The sequence below is a fragment of the Polistes canadensis genome, unplaced genomic scaffold (genome assembly GCF_001313835.1).
Source record: "Polistes canadensis isolate GaletaPanama2010 unplaced genomic scaffold, ASM131383v1 scaffold_56, whole genome shotgun sequence".
NCBI lineage: Eukaryota > Metazoa > Arthropoda > Insecta > Hymenoptera > Vespidae > Polistes > Polistes canadensis.
In genome coordinates, this window is record NW_014569603.1 from 490,436 (window position 1) to 514,981 (window position 24,546).

The following is a 24,546-nucleotide window of genomic DNA, read 5'->3' on the forward strand; positions in this document are numbered from 1 at the left end:
AAGAAAGAAAAAGAGAGAAGAAAAAAAAAGTAAGTTCGATTTACAGTCACGTAAAAGGGAAAGAACTCTTTAGATATACAGTTCGTTGGCAAAGGGAAACGATTTTTCTGTAATCCGATCGGAGACGATCGAAACCGATCGCTGCTGACTCGAGATGGACAAGATAAACGTACGTAAGCACAGCATTCGCTGAGTTTCCCCTTACGAAAGTTCAAACTCTCTCTCTCTCTCTCCCTTTCATTCTCTATGTTTCTCTGTCAGTGTTGGGAAGTAGTTTGTTGACACACTCTACCAACATCCTTGGTTTCACTTCTGAGAGAATCGTGAATCGGTATCGACGACGACGTAACCTACCTATTTGACAAGCATAAACTGATCAGCATGCATATAGAAACTGCCCTTTCACATATATACACACACATATACGTACACACAAACTTTCCTCTCTCTCTTTCTCTTTGTAACATATTGCGTTTTTCTCGATCCAATAATTTTGCACATATTACGTTTCATTTTATTCACCATTTTCAAAGTTCAAAATGCAACAATTTGTATACACGTGTATAGATATTTCTTTTTACAAATATATATTTTTATATATTTTTTTTTTATGTAATTTCCATCAAAATTCATAAATTCATATTAAATAAAAGAAAAAATTAAAAGCAAAATAAAAAAAATGTAGAACACATTCGCGAGAAGGTAATAAGTAGAAATCGTTGGGGTTGGGTTTAAGAGATAGGGGAAAAGGGAAGGGGTAAAATCGTGGAGAATTCGAGTCGATGGAGCGCAAACGAGATTTCTACGCTGGGTATTCTTGACTCGATTTCAACGATGATTATGCTTAGTATACCTGACGTATACTAATTGTGGTAGCGCTCTTGCCTATTTCGTCGCTCGAACGGAACGTCTAATGGAAACTATCGTGGCGTACGTTTACAACGCCTCGCTACAATTCCCTGCACACAATAGATCGTAGTGAGTGAGTGAGTGAGTGAATATGAGTGTTTAAGAGAGAGAGAGAGAGAGAGAGAGAGAGAGAGAGAGAGAGAGAGAGATGGCATCAGCGTTTCTCGCATCGTTCCATTCCCTTTGGTATTCTCATCCCCGTTCCTCACCCTTGCCCTCCGATTCTGAACCTCTCCTGCTTTGGGACGTACGCAAGAATCTAATGGTTAAGCATTAGCTCGTCGAATATTTAACCGGAATTACGAAGAATTAAGTTAACGAAGGATATATTATCATTTTAAAATTGTCTTATTATTTAATTAAAATTATTGTTTTGTTAATTATTTCCAAGAAATATTTACATGGGAAATTTTTTTCGCATATTTCTATGCGTATTGTTTTATTTTTATTTAATTTTCTATTGTAATCGTAGGTAAGCATTTATCGATTTGCTTGAAACTATACCTGTATAATCTAGAGAGTAACACCTCCATGCAGTATTAATACTATGCCAGTAAGTGTTCTATAATATACTTATTATAATTAATAAAATATATTATGGCAAATGTGTTCAAATACTTTCGAGAGTCACTGTATATATAAACATATACTTATATAAACGTTCTGATTTTTTCATTTTGTTCTCTACATACATATTAGGTAACTCACACTCACGTGATATTTTCCTCTTCTCATTTGTTCTACTTTCCTGAAATATCTTTCGTTTAAGAAGAAGGCTACCATTCTCTTTCTCTCCATTTTATATTCATGAAATTTGTATTATGCGTACACACACAACACACACACACACACACATAAATATATACTATACATGCATGAAGATACATAGTATATACATAAAAATCAGAAGAAAGAGGGAAGAACTTCGTGAATTTTTTGAATTGACACGAGATCATATTACGTTCGTCCGTGTGGAAACATAAACGTAAAAAGTAAAACAATGTTTTCAGAATAGTATAAATGTTAGCCATAGTTTATCAAGGGTCATCTATTTCTATGTGACTAATAAAAAAAATGAAGAGATAAAAAGAAAAAATAATTAACTTCTTCGTGAGAATTGGAATGAAAAAATATATTAGCAATAATAATTAACAATTCTCTGAGAAGGGAGTAAAATATTAAAAGATTTGGTGTATAAACACATTCTTGGTCTTATAATAATCTAAATATCAAACAAATTCAATCCATGATATAAAATAAAATATTAAAGTGATCGAGATAAAAAAATATTAATAATTGATACGTCAATTTATTTTGTCATTTATTTATTCTTAAAATTTTTACATTATATACAGGAATATATACATATTTTTATTTTTAATTAATGTACATAGTACTTATTTTTTTGTGCGCTTGTTTTCATATAACAAATAATTTGTTAAATAATTCAAATAGAAATATTGAAATATTTCAAGCAAAAAATATTTCACTTTGACCACTAGAATAATCACTGTATTGTATTCAATATATTTGAAATCCATTTAAATAGAAATGTAGAAATATTTCAACCAAAAAATATTTGACTTCGATCACTTGGATATTCGCTTTACTGTATGCATCATACTGAAGAAAAAAAATTGGATAAAATATGAGAACTCGTATACTGTGAAACTGTAAATTGTTTGACAAAAGAGAAAGAATAGACTGATAAGAAAGTTAGAAGGGAGGAAAAAGAAAAAAGAAAAAGGGATCATCCCGATATCGTTTTATTCGTAAAGGAAAGACCTTTTCTCGAAGTCGAGTAGCGATCCAACGACATCCCATTTCCCTTTGGTCCAGCTCGTAAAACTGTAAATCCACGCGTCGAATGACGAATGTTAATCGGATGCGAAGGAGTATGAGAAGAGAAGAAAAAGAAGAAAAAGTAGAAAAAGTATAGAAGAAGAAGAAGAAGAAGAAGAAGAAGAAGAAGAAGAAGAAGAAGAAGATAGAGTAGGAAGAACGGATTTATTTCTTTATCCTCTTTTATATAATTTTACTACCAAATGCAGAAAAATGTACTTCCGAAGGGACATTCTAAGGATACCTATCATACGTATCTACGTGCATTTTTCCATAAAAAAGAAGAAGAAGAAGAAGAAGAATAGAAAAATATGCAGAAAAGATTTTCTTCTTATTTTTTTTTTTTATTTGTATTTTTTATTTTTATTTATTTATTTATTTATTTATTTTTTTTTTAAGGAATAAGATCACTGGCTGACAGTCGATATGTTACACCATAATATATCATTCCAATGATTCGATCATAAGTTACGGAGTTTCATAGTACACGAGTGGATTTACGATAGTGCGTGAAAAGTTAGCCGCTGATCCGGTTCCAAGTGGCGGAATTCACTCTTGCACTTTCCAAGCCAACCCCATAACTCAGAAGAAAGAGAGAGAAAGAGAAAGAAAAAGAGAGATAGAGATAGAAAACGTTATGGTAATGTAATAGAGAGTGAGAGATACGATATCGTTACGTTCGCAAATTTATTTCCAAACGAGATGCCATTAATTTCAATCCTTAATCGAATCAAATGCGAATATTCGTATTAAAGATTTTTAATTATCTTAATGATGTCGAATATTTATTTATTCACATTCATTTGTTTTTATATATTATTTTTAAGTGTTGCATATATTTTACAATTAGATAAATGCTGTTCTTAATTAATACACGTTTTGTTTCTACTGCGCGTGTTTATGTACGAACGCGCTTAATTAGAAATTTGTATATGCGAGTTGTAAATTTTGTACATGGAAGACTCGTGGTATTTAATGAAGAATAAATATTATAAATTAATATCAATTTTGTTATTCTTTAGATGATATATCGTTTTTCCCCAAAAAATTTTACTTTTTTTGTACGTTCATGTATAATTGCAAAGAAAAAATAAAGTTTTTTCGAGATCATAATTTTCCAATAGATAAGTAAATAGAATCACGTGATTTATATGTTAAAGAGAAAAGAAAATGTTTAATATTAAAATATTGGTAATTTCATATCATATTTAAATGAAGTATTAAAAATATTAAAAGATACTTGTTTTTTATATTATTTTTATTTGAGAACGATATCGTTTGAAATTTTTTTGTTTACAAATGTAAAATAAATTGATGAATATATCCGTAAGGAAAGTAAGCTGAGGAATTGTAAGATAAGAATTTATCCCTCGAAGGGTAAATTCTTAATCGTAGCGAAAATCTCCGTAGCAGAAAGATCCCTACCGATCATTCTCCCCGTTCGCATTATCATAGTAAACTCGTGCTAAGAAGATGATCTTGGATCAACGGTGGAATCTGGTGTAAGGCGGCGACGGTAGTCGTGAGATTTCATGGTGCGTACTTATTTAGGAATATTATAATGAGAATGAAAGGCTGACAGAGACAGAGAAATAAAAAGGGAGATAGAGAAGGAGAGAAAGAGAGAGAAAGAGATAAAGAATCGTAGACGCAACATTGCCAACATAAAGTGACTCACAGTTGTATGACTTTACATTCATGAATACGGGAAAAGGATTTTCAACGGACAAAAATTATATTCTATCCTTTGTAGAGATTAAACTAGCCACTTCTACAAACAATTTTAAAATCGTTAGAAGACCTTTTGAATCCTTTTGAATTTTACTAACACAACGTGTACGTTTATGTTATATCTTACATAGATATGCACACATGTACATACTACGTACAATATGCGTGTTGTTAAAATATTTTGATAGGTACGAAATTTCATCGGTTTTATTTATTCTATTATAGAAATTTGTTCGAATTAATTAATTTGTGTATATTTTCTTTTTTCTTTTTATTCTTTTTTTTATTTCTTTTTCTTTTTTTTTTCATACCTTTGAACTTTATTTCGTTGAACAGCGAATCGTTAAAATTATTTTAGTTCGGTTCGAAAAATATATCTCATCGTGTTATTTGTTAGCGTGAACGAGTTAAACAACTAGTAGTAGGAAGGAGTTGGGACGCGAATGGGGGTAGGTTATGCCGTTGCGTTGTTGCAATAATTTTCAAAAGCAAAATTTTTGAAAAATTTTCGAATCGTTTTAAAACCTCTAGTACGACGCCGCGAGGCGTTATTCCAACAAATTTTACATAGTCCACGTCGGTGCACCGTGAATTATGCTTCTATTAAGTTCATGAATAATTTGCAGCTACGATGTTATTCCTGCATACGAGTCGCGTGTATTTTGTGCCACCCTACCTCCTACCCTCCTCCTACCTTTTCTATCCTCCTTTAAGAGAGGATTCCGGTGCTAGTGGAAACAAAGTCGATATTTATCTTCGAATTTTATTCCACCCGAAATATTTTCAAATTTTTCCTTTTTTCCCAAAACAAACGTATTGAACCGCAAGCAGAACAATCGTGTGTCGAAAATGCTAAATAAAAAAATTGAATTATTGCAAAATTTTAGGTAGTTCATTTTTTTTATTTTTCATCGTGTTGTAAATAATTTTCATTTTTTTTCAAGAAGGGTTGTATTATACTTTCGAATAGTATTAATAATTATTAAAAATAAGTCCTACCTCGTATACATAGGTACGCGTTATTTTCATAATTTGTAAATTTAGAAGTTTTATAATATGTAATAAATATTGAAAAGAATGGTGCGAGTAAATATGAAGAACCTTGAAAATGACCTCTTTTTTTCTCTCACTCCATCTCTTTCTCCCTCTCTCTCTCTCTCTCTCTCTCTCTCTCTCTCTCTCTCTCTCTCTCTCTCTGTTTCGAAAGACAGTAGAATTATGGATTCTACAATCGTTGCCAATTTGTTCACCGAGCCGAGCCATATTTCGACGTAGAAAATGTCGAAAAGCGATTCATGGTCGCGAATACTCGGCCAGGGCAAATTCAGAATTAAAACGCGAGATTCGTAAATGGAGGAGCCAGTCTGGAAGAATGCAGTCGCTGTTTTTAACGTGACAGAAGGAACAAAAAAATGGATGAAAAAAAAGAAAGGTAGGAAGTAGGGGGAAGAGAAGGAGGAGGAGGAAGAAGAGGAGGAGGAGAGTACGCTTTCGTTGGAGCACTTAGGGGATGATTTTTAAATTGAATCAAGCTTCGTGTGTTCACAGTTCCGAAAAGAGTGTCGCTCGATTTCGGTCGAGAGAACATGTTGACGGACGACTTGGAAAGTTGATAAAGTTGGTCACTAATGCTGGTCATGTAGATATAGATATATATATTATATAATATTCTCACACGTTTAAAACTAGGAAAATGTGGGTTAAACATTTGTATAACATGTTGAATAATATGGTGATAAAAATTCATCTACAAGTTACAAATGTTAGCAAGAGAGAAGTTTTACCGAACCACTGAAACTTTCTCAATTATAACATTGTACTTTAAATATATACATATATAGATTTTATAATGCAATGTTATTAATTAGGTGAATATTATTTATGCGTTTATTTGCTTCTATATTTCAAACTTATTACGGTGCAATAACTAACACAAATTGATACGATTTATATAAGGTATTTAATATTATTGATAAGTTTTTTTTTATATCATTCGATGTGAGAGAGATAAACATAAATTATTTATTTAATATTTAAAATAACAATAGTAATCATAATTTTCAATTCAATTGTATCGTTGTTATCAAATTTAACGCTAAATATTATATAAAACGATCCAAGAAGCGAGAGTGTTTTCCAACAAGAATTAAAATTCTCCATTAGATGTTATTATACTTTTCTTAATTTAATTAACAAAAATGAATAATTATTAACAAATTCGCATTATTATTTATAAATTATTTATTTAATTATTTAAGATTATATTTCAATAATAATAATGTTAAACTTATGTATATGATTTGCGTCGTTGAATTTACTGTTAAAAATGGTAATTATGATGTTGACGAAGAGCGCGAGGGAAAGGGTTCAGGTGGCGTTAACTTTCATCAGGAATGTCATGAGGAAACGCCTGAAATATCCTTGTCGAGAGGTTAGTGGCACGCAGGGCCAGGGCCAGGGCGCATCTTCCCAAGGAAATTTCGAGGTGCTTTTAGCTCTTGTGGGCGGTCGCGTACTTCCGGTTTCCGCAATCGCTTAGGGTGGCGACGAAAACGTCGTATGCCAATTAAGAAGACGTCCACCGTGCTAAAGGACCCGACAGCTTGCTGGCTAAGTGGTTGCAATACGTTTAGCCGGAATGTGCTCTAACTTTCTACACTCGTGACAGGACGGACGTGGAAGTGAGGGTTGAAAGGGGTAGAAACGGCCTCGAAAGGGATTCCCTATCTCTCTCTCTCTCTCTCTCTCTCTCTCTCACACACACGCACACTCACTCTCCCTTAACATCTTCGGTCTTATCTTCCAACTCGGCTACACTTAAGAAACTTCGAAAAATTTCATCTTACCTGGGTCCAAATAAAATTTCGTTATTTATTTGATTAATATCTACGGGTATAATTATTTTTTTTGTTAGCTTAAAAGTAATATAATGATTTTATTTATTTTGTACACACACACATAAAAATATATTAAGAAAGAACATATAACGAAGAATATTTTCATGTGTTACTAATATTAGAATTTTGTTAGTAATTATACGTGTCGGTATTCCTGAAGATATATCAAATGATGAAATATTTTTTATCGTATAGAAATAAAAAGTTTATTTAAAAAAAAATTATTCAACATATTAGAAGTAATCTAAAACGTTTTCAAAAACTTCTTATTGTATTATAAAATTTTACGAGTCCCTCTCCCTCCTATTAAAAAAAAAGAAAACAAGATTTTAAGATCCTCATAAATTTAGTGACTCTTTCTATGATGGTGTCGATAAGGAGGAACGCAGTATGCCAATTAAAAGGGACCCACAAGCATTGAGCTTCTGCAGTGACGTAGAAACAGCGAGTATAAACTGGGGGTTTAAAGGACTCGACAGCTTGCGGGCTAAGTGGTTGTAATACGTTTAACCGGAATGTGCTCCAACTTGCCACATGTATGGAACTCGTAAGTGTAGAAGTAGAAGGGGATTTTGTTGGAGGAAGAGTAGTAGGAGGGGTGGGGTATACGCGGCATGAAGTGGAAGCAGGAAGAGTTGCTTCTACGTCCTCCTTCTGGAGAAGTACACACACACACATATTACGAAAACATCGAACTATTCATACATACAGGGTGTCATTTTAAAATCTTAATATTATTCCTTTATTTTTAATGAAAATAATTTTCTTTTTTTTGGGAAAGAATATGTTTTCGTTTTGGACAAAAAAATTGATGCATTACTGATGAACGAGTTTATTAAATGTAATGTAATTTTTTAAATTAATTAGATCTTATGTTGAATTTTTATATGAGGTTTGCAAGTGCGTAACATAAACCCTTTTTTCAGACACTTGTTCAATCAATTTAATGCAATTATTTTAAAATAGAATAAACAAAAAAATGTTTTCTATAGAAATATACATAAATGCATGCATATATACGTGTACACATATTTACGTATCTTACGTTTAAAAGAAAGAGAAAGAGAGTTAAAACAGTTTGCTATTGTATTATCGTGTTTGCGTGTAAAAGGAAGAAAAGACGATGGGGTACTCGGTTGGAAGAAGAATGTTGGAAAAGACGAGTAGAGTTGAACTTGACGTTAGCTATTGCTCTGGTGGTCCAGACGGATAAAGAAGGGAATGGGTGAGAAGATAGGAAAGAGAAAGAGGAATAAGTGGTGATGGTGGTGATGCTAGTATTGGTGGTGGTGTTGGAAGAATATAAAGACATACGAGAGAGAGGTAAAGTAGGGTGAGAAGAAGCGAGCCAGACTGGACGGCGCTGAGTTCGTCGTCGTCGTCGTCGTCGTCGTCGTAGTAAACAAAGCTGTAACTCTCCTCTCGTAGCAAGGAATCAATGCTTCGTGTTCTCTCCGACCTCTCCAAAAGGAACTAACTCTTCTATCTTTCTCTTCCTAGTTATTTCTTTCGTTTCTTTTATTCTTTCTTTCTTTCTTTCTTTCCTTTATCTTTTAACCGGTGCATGTTGATGCAGTTGAAAAATCGAACGAATTTGATTTAACTTCGCGTATTTGTATATATACACGTATCTATACATATATATGCAAATGTACATGTGAGTCTTTTTTCGTGAATATGAGTGCATCCATGTATGTGTGCGAGTATTGAATGGAGAGGAGGAGGAGAGAAAGAGGCATATTTCTCAGGAGTTGTCCTTCCTGTTTTCGAAGGAAGTCGTCCACGGTTCTCGGATGCTGCTTTTCCGGCATTTACTATAGTAGAACCTGTAGGAGCAAGCTGTGGGAGCCGTCTAAGTACTTCTACCGAGTACTAGTTAAGTGACTTGCGTTTAAGAGATAACGCTTCTATGGTTATGACGGAGCTTGGATTAACGGGGAATTCTTCTCTTAGTTGCTTCCTTTGAAATTTTCCTAAATAGCCTATTGCTTCGATCGATCTTATCGAAGATTCTTAAAGGATAATAATCATTATCGCGTGCATTGATTTGAATCTTTTAATTGTTTTTATGATAATTGCTAAAATCATATTTTAATTTTTGTATTTTATAACTTAAAAATGTTCATTAATTTATTATTGATCGTTTATGTGTTTAGATAAAAATGAAGATTTTTCGGATTTTGTACGTTGATCATTTGTTTTCTGCGTTAGATAATAATTTTGTTGGAAAAAAAGATTGATTTAGAATAGTTTGATATTGAAAAATAATGGAATCGAGTTACAAGTTGTATTTAGTAGAAGTTAAGTGGAATTAGAGAATTCGTCGAAACTTCTATTTCATGGATTGGTCTTAAGTTTCGAAATACTGCTTGAACATGTCCGTCGATAAAGTTAAAAGGAACGGAAGTAGCTAGACTCGCTTCTTTCACGGAGAGTGGTTTTTTTCCTAACTTTCTCTCTCTCTCTTTCTCTCTTACTCATGCTAGTAGTGTGGCGACGTCGCGGATCGACAAGTTCAGATCTTTTTGACCCTTGGAAATGGCATGAGCGATGAGGTCAGGCGAAACTATCGAGGCAGAACTTATGGAATACGTGGCGACATGCATCACGGATTATTTTTATAAGAGTGAGATCGATCGTGTGACGAAGGATTAGATTTTTGAAAATACACGAATATTTTCATTCCTCCTCCTCCCCCTCCTCCTCCTCCTCCTCCTCTAATGATGATGAGAGTTGATTTATGATACGTACGTCAATTATTTTTCGTTTTGTATCAATCTCGCGATTATCTCCCTTTCGGTTTCTTTTTTCTTTCCCTTTTTTTTGTTTATGTTATCACATCGATTTCATAAATATTATACAACATTCTCTAATTATTTTTATGAATCACACGCGGATACGTTTAATTTCGTTTGCTGGGCAATTTTAAAATGAACAAAACGGTTAGGTTGACGAAAGATATTTTTCCCCTCTTTCAAAATTATTTTTTAACTAGGAGATTTTCTTTTCATTCTTTTTTTCATATTTTTTTTATTTTTTTTTTTTATTTAAGATTTAACAAGTTACGCCCCGTTGATTCTAGGAAAGTTTTGTAATCACCGAGAACACTCGACGGTAAAAGAAGATCAGAGAAAAAGGGTGCGAGAGAGAGAAAGAGAGAGACAGAGAGAGAGCGAGAGAGAGAGATAGAGAGAGAGAGAGAGAGAGAGGAAGAGCAGAAAGAGGAGGAAAAAAATAAGAATGCAATAATAAGTTTTCGTAGGAGAATCTTTTAGACATGAAGAATTAATGAGTCGTTACCAAGGGTTTCAGCAATTTCCTCGAGTGCATCTTATTCTCTTCAACTCCCTTAACTTACAATCTTTTGCCATATTTATTTTCATCGTAACATCGGTCTTAATACTTTGCTCGTGTTATTGTGAAAATAAAACGAATTTGTCAAAGTTCGTTCCTTTTTTTTGAGATTTCAGCATATTACGAATAAATTTCCTTTAATCCCTTTTTTTTCTTCTAAAAAAATCGTTAGACAATTTTAATAATTAACAATTTTAACAAACAAGATGCATAGGATAATTATTAAATATACATATCTATGAAATTGGAAATAAAAAGAATAAATAATGCGAACGTTAACTTACAAATCATTAATAATTAATATAATAAAAAAATACGTGACCTTGAATCGAGTTTTGTTTAAAAGTATAAGGACGTGGGAGCTAATAAATCTCAATAGTATCGTAGTTTTGAGTTACGCATTTTAAAAAGCGAGTCGAAATCGTCTGACGATGTTAAAGTGTATAATCGCATAATTTAAAAGTTCTTCTTTCGAATGTATATATTTACGAAATATAAAGAGAACGTTGATTTTTTTGTTTAGTCGTTCCCTTTTGGCGAAAGTTTCTTAATCATCAAGTGAATTCGTGCGAGAATCACGAAGAATTCAAAAAGGAAAAGAATCTGCGGCCAGTCTCGGTAAACAATCCCCATGGTAAACTTACTTCTTTTGTTTTATTATTTCTCACAATTCTTTTTTTCTTTTTTTCCGGTTATACGTTTTCTAGGTCACGTTATAGAGTGCATACAGTTGATTTTAATGCCCTTCGTGATTGAATAAAGCTTATTGTTAGATAGAATGAAAAACTTTGAATTTATAATATTTAAAGAAATAAAAATAATAATATATTAATAAGTAAATTAAAGAATTATATGAGTTATATTATATTTTATGAAGTGCATACACACATTTCATTTAAAAGTCAATGATAATACGTGATAATACAAATTTCATTTTTATGATACATGAAGATCATATATATTTATTTTTTTTTCTTTATAATTAAATAAATTTTTATTTAATATTTAAATAAAATCGTGGGGAGGAAAAAATTCGTAATGCAGAAGTAAAAGATACAATATTTGTAAACGGAAATCAAATTAGAGAATTTAAAAATATACACATACACACATTTATTATACACACACACACACACACACACATTTATCAATTTAACTCTTTCAAAGAAATTATATTATTTCAAAAAGTAAATACAAAATGATGGAAAATTATTTGTCCGTCAAGCTTTTCATGTAATATCATAATTAATTCGACTTTTGATGGGTTTATAAACGCATACATGCATACGTACGTATCTACGTACATAAAGATGAAAACGAAATAATATATATAAATATTGTTGATTTTATTTTCAACCATGTAGAGAAATTAATTTCCATAACTTTAGTCAAATATTAATCAATTATGTAGAAAAACTTTTAATTACATTTTCTGATTAGTTTACCCGAACTAAAAACATCATCAAATATTAATCGATGTACAGAATAATAACAACTTTTAGATATTAAACTTTACTTATTGATTACTATTGAATGATAATAATACATATTTAGATTAGAATTTCAAATAATTTTTATTTTTTAATAATTTGAACATTGAAAATATTCTACAAAATATATATGATATAACGTTAGAAGAAATATAGAATAATATATGATAAATAAAATAATAAAAGTCATAAAGTTTTTTTAATGGTATCCAAAAATATAAAAAAAAATTCTAGATAATTTCGTTGTCCCTCAAATGAGATATAAAAGTATGTATGTAGAAAAAAAACGCAAGGGGGAAAAAAAGAAAAAAAAAAGGAAAGAGTTAGAAAAATATAATATAATAAAGACAGTAAAGAGAACCATCACGTTCTAAATCGAGTCTCGTCATGGGGGATATCGATGTGATTGGGTAGAGTGAAGAAAGAAATGAACTATTTTTTATCGAAGTAACGTTGCTGTGTAACAATCTTCGATTGGTTTAAGTACTTACTAGCCAACTTGACCGATGAAGCTCGCTTGGGGAGGAACTACTATCGATGGGGAGTAGAACCTGTAGAACTCTTGGCATCGCTCAGTCGAGGTCAATCGTTCGTGACGAAGGTTCTATGGGTGTATGGATGAAATGAAACGCCGAAGCAAGCAAGCAAGCAACTAAGCAAGCTTGCCTGCTGTTGCTATTGCTGTTACTACTGCTACTCTTGGTGCTAGTAATAGTGATGGTGATGGTGATAGTAGTGCTTGGTGCTTTTGAGACGCGTCAAGGATGGTTAATTCGAAATCGAGATGAATGTCGAGCTTGTATAAAGCTCCAGCACAAGCCCTTATAATGGTTTACCGATTTTTAACGTCACCATCCTTGCAAAGATCGATGTTCCGACGATACGTCATGTTCAGATTTATTATTGAAGCATCTACATGTTTATGCTTTTAAATAAATCTCCATTTTGGTTTTGAATATTTATTTAAGTTTTATAATCATCGTTTATTAATACAACCAATAGTAACGAGGAGAGATAATGTGATATCGATGATTGATGAGTTATGGTCATTTACCATTTACATTGTTTCTTAATATTACCTGTTAATATTAATTGTTCGAATTATCTGCCGATACACGGTCTATTAAACAGTGCGCGCTAATATCAGGCTGTTAAAATTAATTGATTGGCAATATAGGATTGGGTCAAACATTTCCCGATAACTTTATAGCTTAATTATCTTTGTTTTCTTTTTTTTATATAAATTGTGCTTTAGGAACAATATTTATCCTTAATAATAATAATTCTTGTTAACGGTCTGACATCTACAGTGGAAACTATTTCGTATTCCTTCATTCCCCGTTTTCTAACTCCCCATCGTAATCTTTGTAGTTATTCGTAGTTCATCTCCCAATAAAAACTATATTTCGTTGGGAAAGTGTAACAATGTTGCACCCAACTAGAACGAGAAACATCGACTCGAGAGTTTTGCCGTCTCCTTTTATTTCTCCAGAGGCTTCAACAGAGAAAATGATCAAAATTCTACGCTTCTTCTCTCTTCTCTCTGTGTTCTTTTCTTTTCCTTTTCTCTTATTCCCTTTTCCTCCTCCTTCTCTTCTTCTTCCTTCTCCTTCTCTTTTTTTCTTTCCTTTTTTTTTCAACCACACATATACTCATACATACATGCATACATGTGTACATATACATGGATACACACAGTTCGTCGTTTCTTTTTTCTATCTTTACTTTCCTCTTAAAGAAAAGCAGGCAAATATAAATATTTCATGAACTTTCAGACGAGTTTCTCTACAAACCCTAAACTCTCGAAGAGGCGAATTTTCGATTCTCAATGTGTAACACCTTCCTCACCCCTTCATCTCTTTTACTCCTTCGTACATATGTTCCTGCTCTCGAGACTGTTCGTCAAAAAGATTTTTTTTATCTTATTTTGTGAAACGTCCAGATTTATATCGATTCGTATTAATATCCAAATGTTAAGAAACGATATTATTTATTTATTTATTTAAAAAAGAAAATAATCCAATATCATATACTAAGGCTATTTATATAAACATAGAAAATTATTATTAATTTATTTTTGATAATTAAAAATTTGTATCTTAAAAAAATATAAAATATTGTTCACATAATTAGAATATAATATTAAACAAATTAATAATCTTTTGTGTATTCTAATAATATAACGAAATATTGATATAAACATTTGTTTATCTCTAAATCTGAGGGCTTTTTGAATCGCATGCTCGTGCCATTTGAAGAAGGTAGTTTCTTCCGAAACAAGCGTGTTTGTTCATCCGCGTTTGTTGATGCCAAGCATCGCCATCCTGTTCGTCGATAAGAAACTTTACTCGTAAAACGGCTCGGATATTCTCGGGAAACGCTAGACGTTACCAAAAGTGATCCATCCACCCTATCCATATCCATATTCTTGCGGAGTCTTCATAGATCATCTAGAAATCCGTCTATGCGTACTACATCTTTCTAAACTTTCAAAATCTACCAAGTTTTATACTTCAAATTTGACAATGCGTTTGGGGTTGTATCGAAATACTGATTTTTGATTTTTTTATGGGTCATATATATATAATTAAAAATGTAAAATACAATATGTTAAATAAAAGAAAATAAATTGTTATCTTAAAAGTTGATAAAATAATTTAAAATATTAAAAAGAAATATTAAAAGAGAGAGACAGTTTATACAATCTATAAAATACAAACTTTGAACGTGATGATTGTGTATATTTTTTTGTATTGCACGAATATCTCACGTGCTATTGTTACATTTGGTTTGTCACAAATTCCATGGACTCGCTTTACAAAATACAGAATCTATTGTTACAAAGAAAGCCCATTGTTAAATACACCGGTCCAAGTGAATAGAACGTGTTGCTTTTAAATGATCTCCGTGCTTTGAAGCGTTCTCGGAAGGGGAAAAAAAGTGTGGATATCCGTTTTCGTTAGTCACATAACATACAATATATGTATATTTGTTTTTTATCCTATACTCTTTCCCACACATTTTTCCTAAAATAGTTAGATATAATTGCGATTTTACTTAACTATTAAATTTCATTTCATTTTTGTATAAATCGTTTAACATAACCTGAGACCACGGAAAAAATTTTCTTTGTAAACAAATATTTTTACGATCATTCGCGAGAGCGAATATTCAAATAAAATCTCATCCTGACCGTTAACATGTTTGGAAACATAAAAGAAATAGAAAAAAAAGAAAACAAAAGAGCTCCCAAAACAGTGAAGAACAAAACTACGGTAAAATTTTGATGGCAAATATTTCTTTAATATAACGCAACGCAATATGCGTTAGAATTTTTCCTCCAAGTATTCCTCAAGCATTTGTTTAAAAATATAATAAGACATTCTTAGGATCGTTTTCAAACGTTTACTTTCAAGCTAAATTTTCTGCTTGATCGTTAGCATGTTGAGAGAAGTAAAAAAGAAAAAAAAAAAAAGAAGAAAGGAAATAAGAATAGAAAGTATCGGAATAAGGAAACAATGGAAAAATTCCTTTGTAAATACGCATAAATATTCTTTCGATGACGTCGAGTTTTGTAATAGGGAAAGTTCGAAACAGCAGAAAGGAGGATGATGGTGGTCGGGCTAGGAACGGGGCTTGTGGGGTTGGGATCAGGATTGGGGTTAGGGTTGGGGTTGAGTAGTAGTAGTTAGGGGTAGAGGGTGAAAAGGAAAAGTAGTTTAATCGAGAACTCTGTCGTTCTCTGTCTCTCTCGTTTTAGGTGGCCTGGATGCTCTTCGACAAGAGCGCCATTCTGACGGTACAAAATCACGTTATTACCAGGAACCCCAGAATATCTGTGTCACACGACGAGCACACAACCTGGTACCTACATATCAATAACGTGCACCAGGATGACAAGGGAAAGTACATGTGCCAGATTAATACGGCCGCGGCGAAGACGCAATATGGATATCTACATGTCGTTGGTAAGTTCTATCATATTTTTATTAACCAATTTTTTTTTTTTAAACAACAACTACTTCCTTCCTTGAATATGTCTTAAGATTCTCTTTCTTCGTTATATTTTTAAATGCTTAATATATTATCTCCTTAATTGAAATTTATAACAATTATTTCATTCAATTTAGTCATTTATTTATGAGCTTGAGTGTCTTACGTTGGTGCAATTCGTTTAGAAGTAAATCTTTTCAAAATATTTCGCAATCAAATTTTAAAAAGTATGTTTAGATAATTCAATAAAGAAACTAATCAGATTTAATTTCAAATTCATCACGAAACATATAAATCAATATATTTATCAATGAACATATCAATGTGAGAGAAGGAAATATTTGAAATTCCGAACGTCAGATCGTAATGGACGAAAGGACAAAGGATGGACTGCTCAAAGGGTACAGACAATAATAATTTAATCAGAAGTGGATATTCCCGGACTTAGTGGGCAGGTGTTGATGTAAAAGGAGAATGGGAAGTTTGAAGGGATTTCCAGAAGAGTGAAAGAGAAAGATATAGAAAAGGGGAGAGAAAGGGAGAGAGAGAGAAAGGAATAGAGAGAAAGGTGACTTCCGTTCTCTGCCATCCAAGAGAACATATTAATATCTCGAGTTTTGACGTCTGGATGGAAGAGTGGGAAGGAAGAAGGGAGGAATGGTGGGGGTGTGCCGACGAAGTCGGTAGAGTAATCAGTGGGCTAGATTAATTGTTTCCACGGGACTTTCGTACCTTCTCGTTGCACGAATACACTCAAGATTTCCGACCTTTATCTCTCTTTCTATATCTGTATATAAATATATATATGGTATATAAACGTTTGTCTCTCTCAGTTTTTGGAATACCAGCAATTGTACCGACGCATCATACTACCCCATTGTTCATACGTCTCTCTGTTCGAGAGGAAAATAATATATTAAAAACAAAATAATAATATTACCAATACTATTTATATTTTAATTGTATTTAATTATATTTATTATTCTCTTTTTAACCATTCAACGTTTATATACATATATATATATATATATATATATAGGTAGAGAAAAATGTATCGGAACGGGACAACTTATCATCGAATCATCGATGCGAATCATCCAGTAGAATCGGTCGTAAACATCAGACACCCGTGACACGGTCCAACGATTTATTCGTATTTCCGTAACCGACGAAACGCGTTCCGCTTTTCCGTAACGCATCCACCCTTGTGCTTTTCTTCTCGTCTTTTTCTTATCATTGTGATTTCTTTGTAAGAAACTTTTCTCCTTGGTCTTCCCGATTTCTGAAATTCTACGAAGCGTGTAAGCTACAACCAACCACACACGCACAAACAAAACATTTGATTTTATTGGCCCATTTATTTTCTTTATATTTAGTATACTGTTCTACGTTTAAACGTAAAATTTTACATTTGTTTTTTTTTCATTTTAATTAAATTCTCTCGTTTTTCGTTATTAATTATTTTTTCTAATTTTTAAGTTTTATTTAATTATTTCGTAAGATGCGCGCGTTAATTTAAAAAATGAAAGAAAAAGAAAGGGAATTCTTTATTTCCCTATCTTTTTTTTGTTTCAAAAGAAAGGATATAGTTTTGGTTACATGTAAGATATTTTTTAATACGTTTTAAATAGGAGGATTAAAATGTACACTTTTAATACAGATTAAGTAATGCAATATACTATTCCTTTCGTCACGATGTTGAGGCCTTTAACGAGCAAAAGCCGCTTCATTCTTCTTCTTCTTGTTAGCAATATTGAGTTACAGCTTTTTTCTGAAATTTTGTGGCCCCAACCCTCCCACCTTAGAATAAGAAACCTACTGCGTAGCCTTGACTAGTAATATCTTTATTCTTTCAAATGGAACAAACAAGAATTCTTTCTTTTTATTTCCTAACAAAATAGTACTCTGCTAAATAAATATAAAGTCAATTGTTCAGAGAATTTTCGACGGAGGGAAATAAATGTATCGCTCGTTGATCGCGTGATTAAAAATTTTTTTTTATTACCATTATCAGTTAATAAGACAAATATTTCAATATTACATCGAACATTATTTCAAAAACTAATTTTGTTCTCGCATTATATTTACGAAATATTTCATTTATAATTATTTCTTTTACTTTCCATTACGGGAACTACAATCATCGATACTCAAACGTCACGTTTGGATGTATTTGTTTTGTTTACATTTACCTATACAAAAGGGAATTGGAATAACAATATCGGATAATAATTAGCAGATTAATTTACCTTATTATTCATTAACTTTTCGTACGGACATTTTCACTCATCGAATCGAATTAATGTCAATGATATGCGTAGGTAGGTATTTGAACAATTAGCAAATATAAAATTTATATTGAAAAATGTATCAATAGAGAAAGATATAATCATAATAATAATAATAATAATAATACCTTTCCATTGTTACAAAATGAAAGAGAGTCAATAACGATAATTTTATTCGGGCTTATAGAATTCGTGTACTGTTTTTTTTCCTATTTGTTGTTTTATTTTTTTTAATAGAGAGATATATATCGTAGTAAAGAAAGACAGAAGAGATGGTTGAACGAATAGGATGGAAGGGAAAGAATCCAAGGAGGCACTTTGATACTTACTTAACCAATACATACAGGAAGCTTTTCGAGCAACCACTGACGACCACCTGCGAATCCGAATTCGATTCACGTGCCCATTCTAGTTTCTCTCAAGTAGCCAATTACGAAAAAGAGAGAGAAATAGAGAGAGAGAGAGAGAGAGAGAGAGAGAGAGAAGGAGAAAGCGAGAGAGAGTGAGAGAGACTCGAAAAGATTCTCCATAGGTATTACAAGAAGGCATAGTAACTGGTACTATACAGGAAGTGGATATCGATCGGTGAAAATAAAAAAGGGATTCTCGTTGGGCTTGTAATAAGTTGGCTTGGTATCCTTGAGAGAAAAGCAAGATTTTTGTGTTCTCGTTCTCACTCCACTCGTGAATATCGTTGAATGAAGGCAGAGACCGGGTGGAGTCTCTTGTTGAAGTAACATTGGCTCTAACATTTTCCATGATATCAAAAACCACCACCATTCATACCATTTCTTTTATTTCTTTCTCTTTCTCGCTGTCTGTTTTTATCTTTCTGTCTATTCCTCTTGCTCTCCGTGTAGCTGGTTGGGTTCTCTGAGTTTTGGGACAACTCGACAGGCAAGAGGGAAGCAACACACGTGGTATTGCTCGTGTTCCGCTTGAATAATGCATCGACGCTTCGCATATCTATGTATGTATATATGTATGTACTTGTGTATGTGTATGTACATGCATATGTACGTGGGGTCGAGCGTGTGTAGTGACGTGTATCAACGACACCTCTGAAATACCAGTAGCCCTTTTCCTCCCAATAGGCTGACACCAACTGCAGAGGGATAGATGCCCTTTATATTTTGCTTCCAACAATCCGAGAACACAGCTCAATGTCACTACCAATCCAGAATATCGATATGGATATCTCAATCCAATATATTTTCTCATATTCTGTCGATTTATTCGGCTAACTAATATTTTCTTTTCTTGATTTCTTTATTTTTTTTTAATATTTTATTTATCTCACGATATGAAACGACAATAAGTACAAAAATGTGATTAATTACTTTATCGAGCGAACAATCCTTTGCATTAATTTTGAATTAATTTATTTCTATTCGTAAATTCACGTGAATAAATTTCAAAGATTAATTGTTAATACTTCTCCAACGTATGTTTAATCATTTGAGTAGGGGATATGGACTAATTGTTAAAGAGAATTGGCAAAAAAATCGAAAATAAGTGATCGTAAACATGAACAATTGTATCTACGGTGTTATTTTAACCACTATCATTTCTCTTTTCCCTTCCGTCCCCACTCCCTTTCTCCACCCCTCCAATACTTTTTTCCTTGAACGTAACCCTCGTATCTCCTCCCCTGAATTAAGCGGAAAAGTGAGTCCACCGTGGTGGTGCTCGAGAAAGAAATTAAACTTTAGTTTACTTACTCGGCGAAGTATTTTAACCGCCGTTAGAAGGAGAGAACAACGTTCTTATTTACACGAGACCTGTAATATTCCACGGGTAAAAACACGACGGGAAAGAAAGAAGGAATGGAGGAAGAAGAAAATCGTCCGGACAAAAAACGAGTCTCGAAAAAGAAAAGGAAAGGAGGTGAAAAAAAAACAAAAAATAAAGGGAAGATAAAATAAGAGTGTTTGTTTTTCGCAAACCGAATAGAACAACGATCGAAAAGAGTTACTTTTCTCTTATTCCTTCTTTCTTTCCTTCATTCATTCCTTCTTTCTATAGATTCACAAATGCAACATAGTAATACTCGAGTTAATCAATTTAAACAGTTAATTCAAATAAATTTTATTTATCTATTGTAAACTTTTTTTACATTTACTTTTTATCAATCCTCTTTTATTCTTATTATTTATTAAAAACTATATAACGATAATTGCCACGTAGAAATAATGCATTTAAGTATATTTCGTTTCTATCTCTTTCTTTGTATTAACAAATACGTAAAAGTATTCTAATTAATTCATTATTATCAATAAATAAATATTTTCGATTGATTTTATTTAACGTTAAACGAACATACCTTCTTTCTCTTATTATTTATTTCAAATAAAGAAAAATAATATATATATATATATGAATAAAGAAATCTTACATATATATATTAACACTAAACCTACAATGCGCGGTCAAATGACCGTTTTTGAAATTGCGATTAGAATTTTTCCTGTACAACGTTACTGTATCACCATGTAGCTTCTTGACTTTTCCTATAATATACATACAACCCATTTTTTAATATTCTCAACTTTTTTATTGTTTACTTTTTGAAAAAAATCCATAGCATGTCTTGTCTACCACGAGCGGTCATTTGACCGTTTGAAAAATTCATTTTATTTAAGACTATATTCTTTGAAAAGCGCTTTTCTGAAATTGTTTCACGAGTCACCAATGTAATTGTGGATCTACAATGTGGACAATCGAGCGATTAGAACAAATTGGAGTAAGAGTAGCTGATCAGAATACGATTCTCCAAATTCTAGGAATCGCGAATAGGATACCGAACGCGATAGCTAGGTAGCTATCGATAATCTTCTTATTTTTGTCGACGGAGTGAAACACTGTGCTCCTAAAATAATATTCTTTATTTTTTGTAAAATCTTTTCTCTTGTATCATTCTTTCTGTGAATACGATCAAAATTTTTTGTTGCGATAAATACTTTAGGTGTTCCAATAAATGACAGAACGCAAATGCATAACGGTCTTTGTACGACAGTACGGTCTTGCGATTGAACAGTAGGCATCAATATTTTACAGTGTATAATAAAAATTATTACGTGGTATAAGTGATAGTTTCGACAAATTCAACGTAGCTAACAATATTTGGTGTTGTATGATTTACAATTATTTTATTTTTATTTCTGGTCTCAATGTTTTTGCCCTGTTGGATTTATTATTTTATATTTTAGTTTTTACTTTATCATGTGTATATTTATCCTCTAAAATATTAAGACATTCAAGGAATATCAATTTAGTAGACAAAATAAATAATATCGATGATGTTCGTTCGGAAGATGACCAAGAAGTTTCCGATATTGATAATGATATAGTAGAAAATAATTGTGACTTATTTGACAGAGCGATTCAGACGAAGAGAATATTTTGAATATACGAAGAGGACAAAAAAGAAAGAGATTTATAGTTAGTTTCGAAAGTTTAACAAAATTCGGTGTAGATGTAACCGATCAAATGGCCAGAAAATATAGTGTGAAATCTAAATGTCCTAGATGGTCTTTACAGATATTTTTCAATATCTTAGATTTAGCCGGGATAAATGCTTGGATTTTATATAAAGTAACGACGGGTGAAGAAATATCAAGGTAAGAATTTTTACTTCAATTAGCAGAAAAGCTAGGGACTGACTATCAAAAAGAGAAACAGCTAAGCAAAGAATGTTCAACAGAAACAATAATAAATACAGCTACAGATTCTTCTGGACGGAAATTTTGTCATATAAAATATTGTAAAGTCAACAAGACTAACAAAATTGTATAAAATGTAAAAAAACGTATGTGGACAATGTGCAATTCATAATGCTGTAATTGGTAAAAAATGTGCAAAAACTGCAGAAATAAAAATTCTAAATAGAAAATCGGGGAGCAGGTGTCTTTGTAGCACCAGAAAAATATTTTGTTTAATATCCCATTTGCAAAAATCTCTTTCAATATTAAAATTCGTATGTTTTTTTAAAGCGGTCATTTGACCGCTCATGGTAGGAATAGGTATACATGAAATGTCGGTAGGAATAGTGTTAAAATAAAGTAACCACAGCGTATTACTTTCCCCCTCTTGTGTATCCTACGCAACGAGTGATTAGGGCGAAGCGCCGGGACGTGTACGGCCCTGCCAAGGCGTGAGACACGCGCGACAAAGCAGTATCTTTGTTTTTGGTGGTAACCACGGGAGCGCCAAGATCGTTGTAAGGGCTCCTTCTTTCTTCTAGCTTGTGCTCTCCCACCACAGTTATTACGCCAATCATATGTATTGGCGGTCGCATTATCATCGGGGTTTTCGGTGATTGGTCCAGCATTGCATCGCTTTTTTGTATAAAGCCCAGCGCGTTCTCGCGTCTAGCGGCACTCGTCATTTGGGCACTCGGCATTCGGCATGCAGCATTCATCATTCATCGATTGTCACTCGTGATTGCTGAGACTTGCGAGAACCACTTTGGGAAGAATTATTGTATTGCGCAATACTACATCATTTAAGTTCGGCCAGCGACAAGGGACAAAGGCGGTCCTGCACGTGGCCAGAATTGTTTTGCTTTGTACGGATTCTTCTTCAACGTTTCAACCAGGGTTTTTATGCCGAAAGGCTTTTCCCTGACGAGCCAAATAAAGCGTACTTGTTAGTACTGACTGGGCTCAAATATATTTGTTATTTGTGTTTTATTCTCCTATCCACCTTCCTATTAATAAACAATCTCGATATCACCCRTGAGGGCATTTTCGATTCACTATACAATCCACTGGAGTACCGATTAAGGCATCGGTCGCAACACCCCCCGTTAATTATTTATCAGTTTATCGAATCTTTCACGAATTCGGGGTATTTATATTTACAGTTTTTATTTTCCTCAAAAATTTTCAAACTTAAAATTGAATAGAAATAAAAAAAGAAATGTTGATTCTCACGAATGTACATAATCGTGCGAATGATACAAATGTCGACGGGATTTTCGAAGCACGCAAAACGGTATACACCCGGTCGAGTTTACGTATGAATATGCAGACAGAAAAAGAGAGAGAGAGAGAGAGAGAGAGAGAGAGAGAAAAAGAGGGTGACTCGTTCAACCACCCAGTTACCAACCCCCCTATCCCCATTCTGTGGAGGTCGAGGCTACTAAACGAACCGTCCCAAGTGGCCACCGTCATTTCATCGCGTATATTCACGGTTCGCTCGTCCGTAAAGAATCAAGCTGCTTGTGCTTTGCATCGAAATAAAAAGTGTATCATGACTCTCTCTCTCTCTCTCTCTCTCTCTCTTTTTTTAATATATACATAGAATTTCTTCCTTTCTCTATTCACGAAAGAGAGTAGTTTGACTCGTTTCGCGAGCCCTATAGTTATTGTTGTCTTTTGACCAATTTGGTTTTTTCTTACCTTGTCAACAATTAATTAGAAAGTAAAATGTTTTTCTTGTAATTTTTGTATCTCCATTGTACCGTCTATTTTTCTTTTTATATAAATTTTTTAATAATTTAAAACAAGATTTGATAGATAGATATTTTTTGAGAAATATAATTTGGAGTGTTATTCTTTGTTTTGTTTTTTTCTCTTTGTAAATGATTAGATATTTAATAAATTTGTGTTTCAATCCACGATATGTCGAGTAAATTTAGCTTGGAAATGTCCCTAATTGTCGTAGACAATAATAGAATAATATAGAAACGGCTGCATGTTAATAGAATTACTAGAATTGTCATCCTTTGTTTATTAACGTCAAGAGAGTCAAGAAGACTTCGTTTAATATTTGCTAAGCTTTTCCTCTTTTCATATTTCTCATTTTTCCTTTTTTCATTTACATTCCATAAATTATGAACGATATCATTTTTTTTTGTCAACTAATTAGTAATAATTAATAATCAATATTCTTGTCCCAACAGTATATTAATATATATGAGTTTCAAAGGGAAAATTGAAGACAGTTAATAAATTTTGATGAACAAATTTATTTGATCTTGTTGAACGTTTCGTCCCTTACTGGGGACTTCCTCAGCAACTACAAAATTTTTCTTTTTAT

General features: G+C 32.6%; 1 protein-coding gene across 2 annotated transcripts in view; it reads left to right on the forward strand.

The window, feature by feature from the left end:
- LOC106785773 (neurotrimin-like) overlaps positions 1–24,546 on the forward strand; it is a 228,259-nt gene that overhangs the window by 105,137 nt on the left and 98,576 nt on the right. For both annotated transcript variants that reach the window (XM_014746492.1, XM_014746493.1), the window contains exon 3: positions 15,984–16,191. In XM_014746492.1, the coding sequence (XP_014601978.1) occupies positions 15,984–16,191 (208 nt within the window). The remainder of the gene's footprint in view (positions 1–15,983; positions 16,192–24,546) is intronic.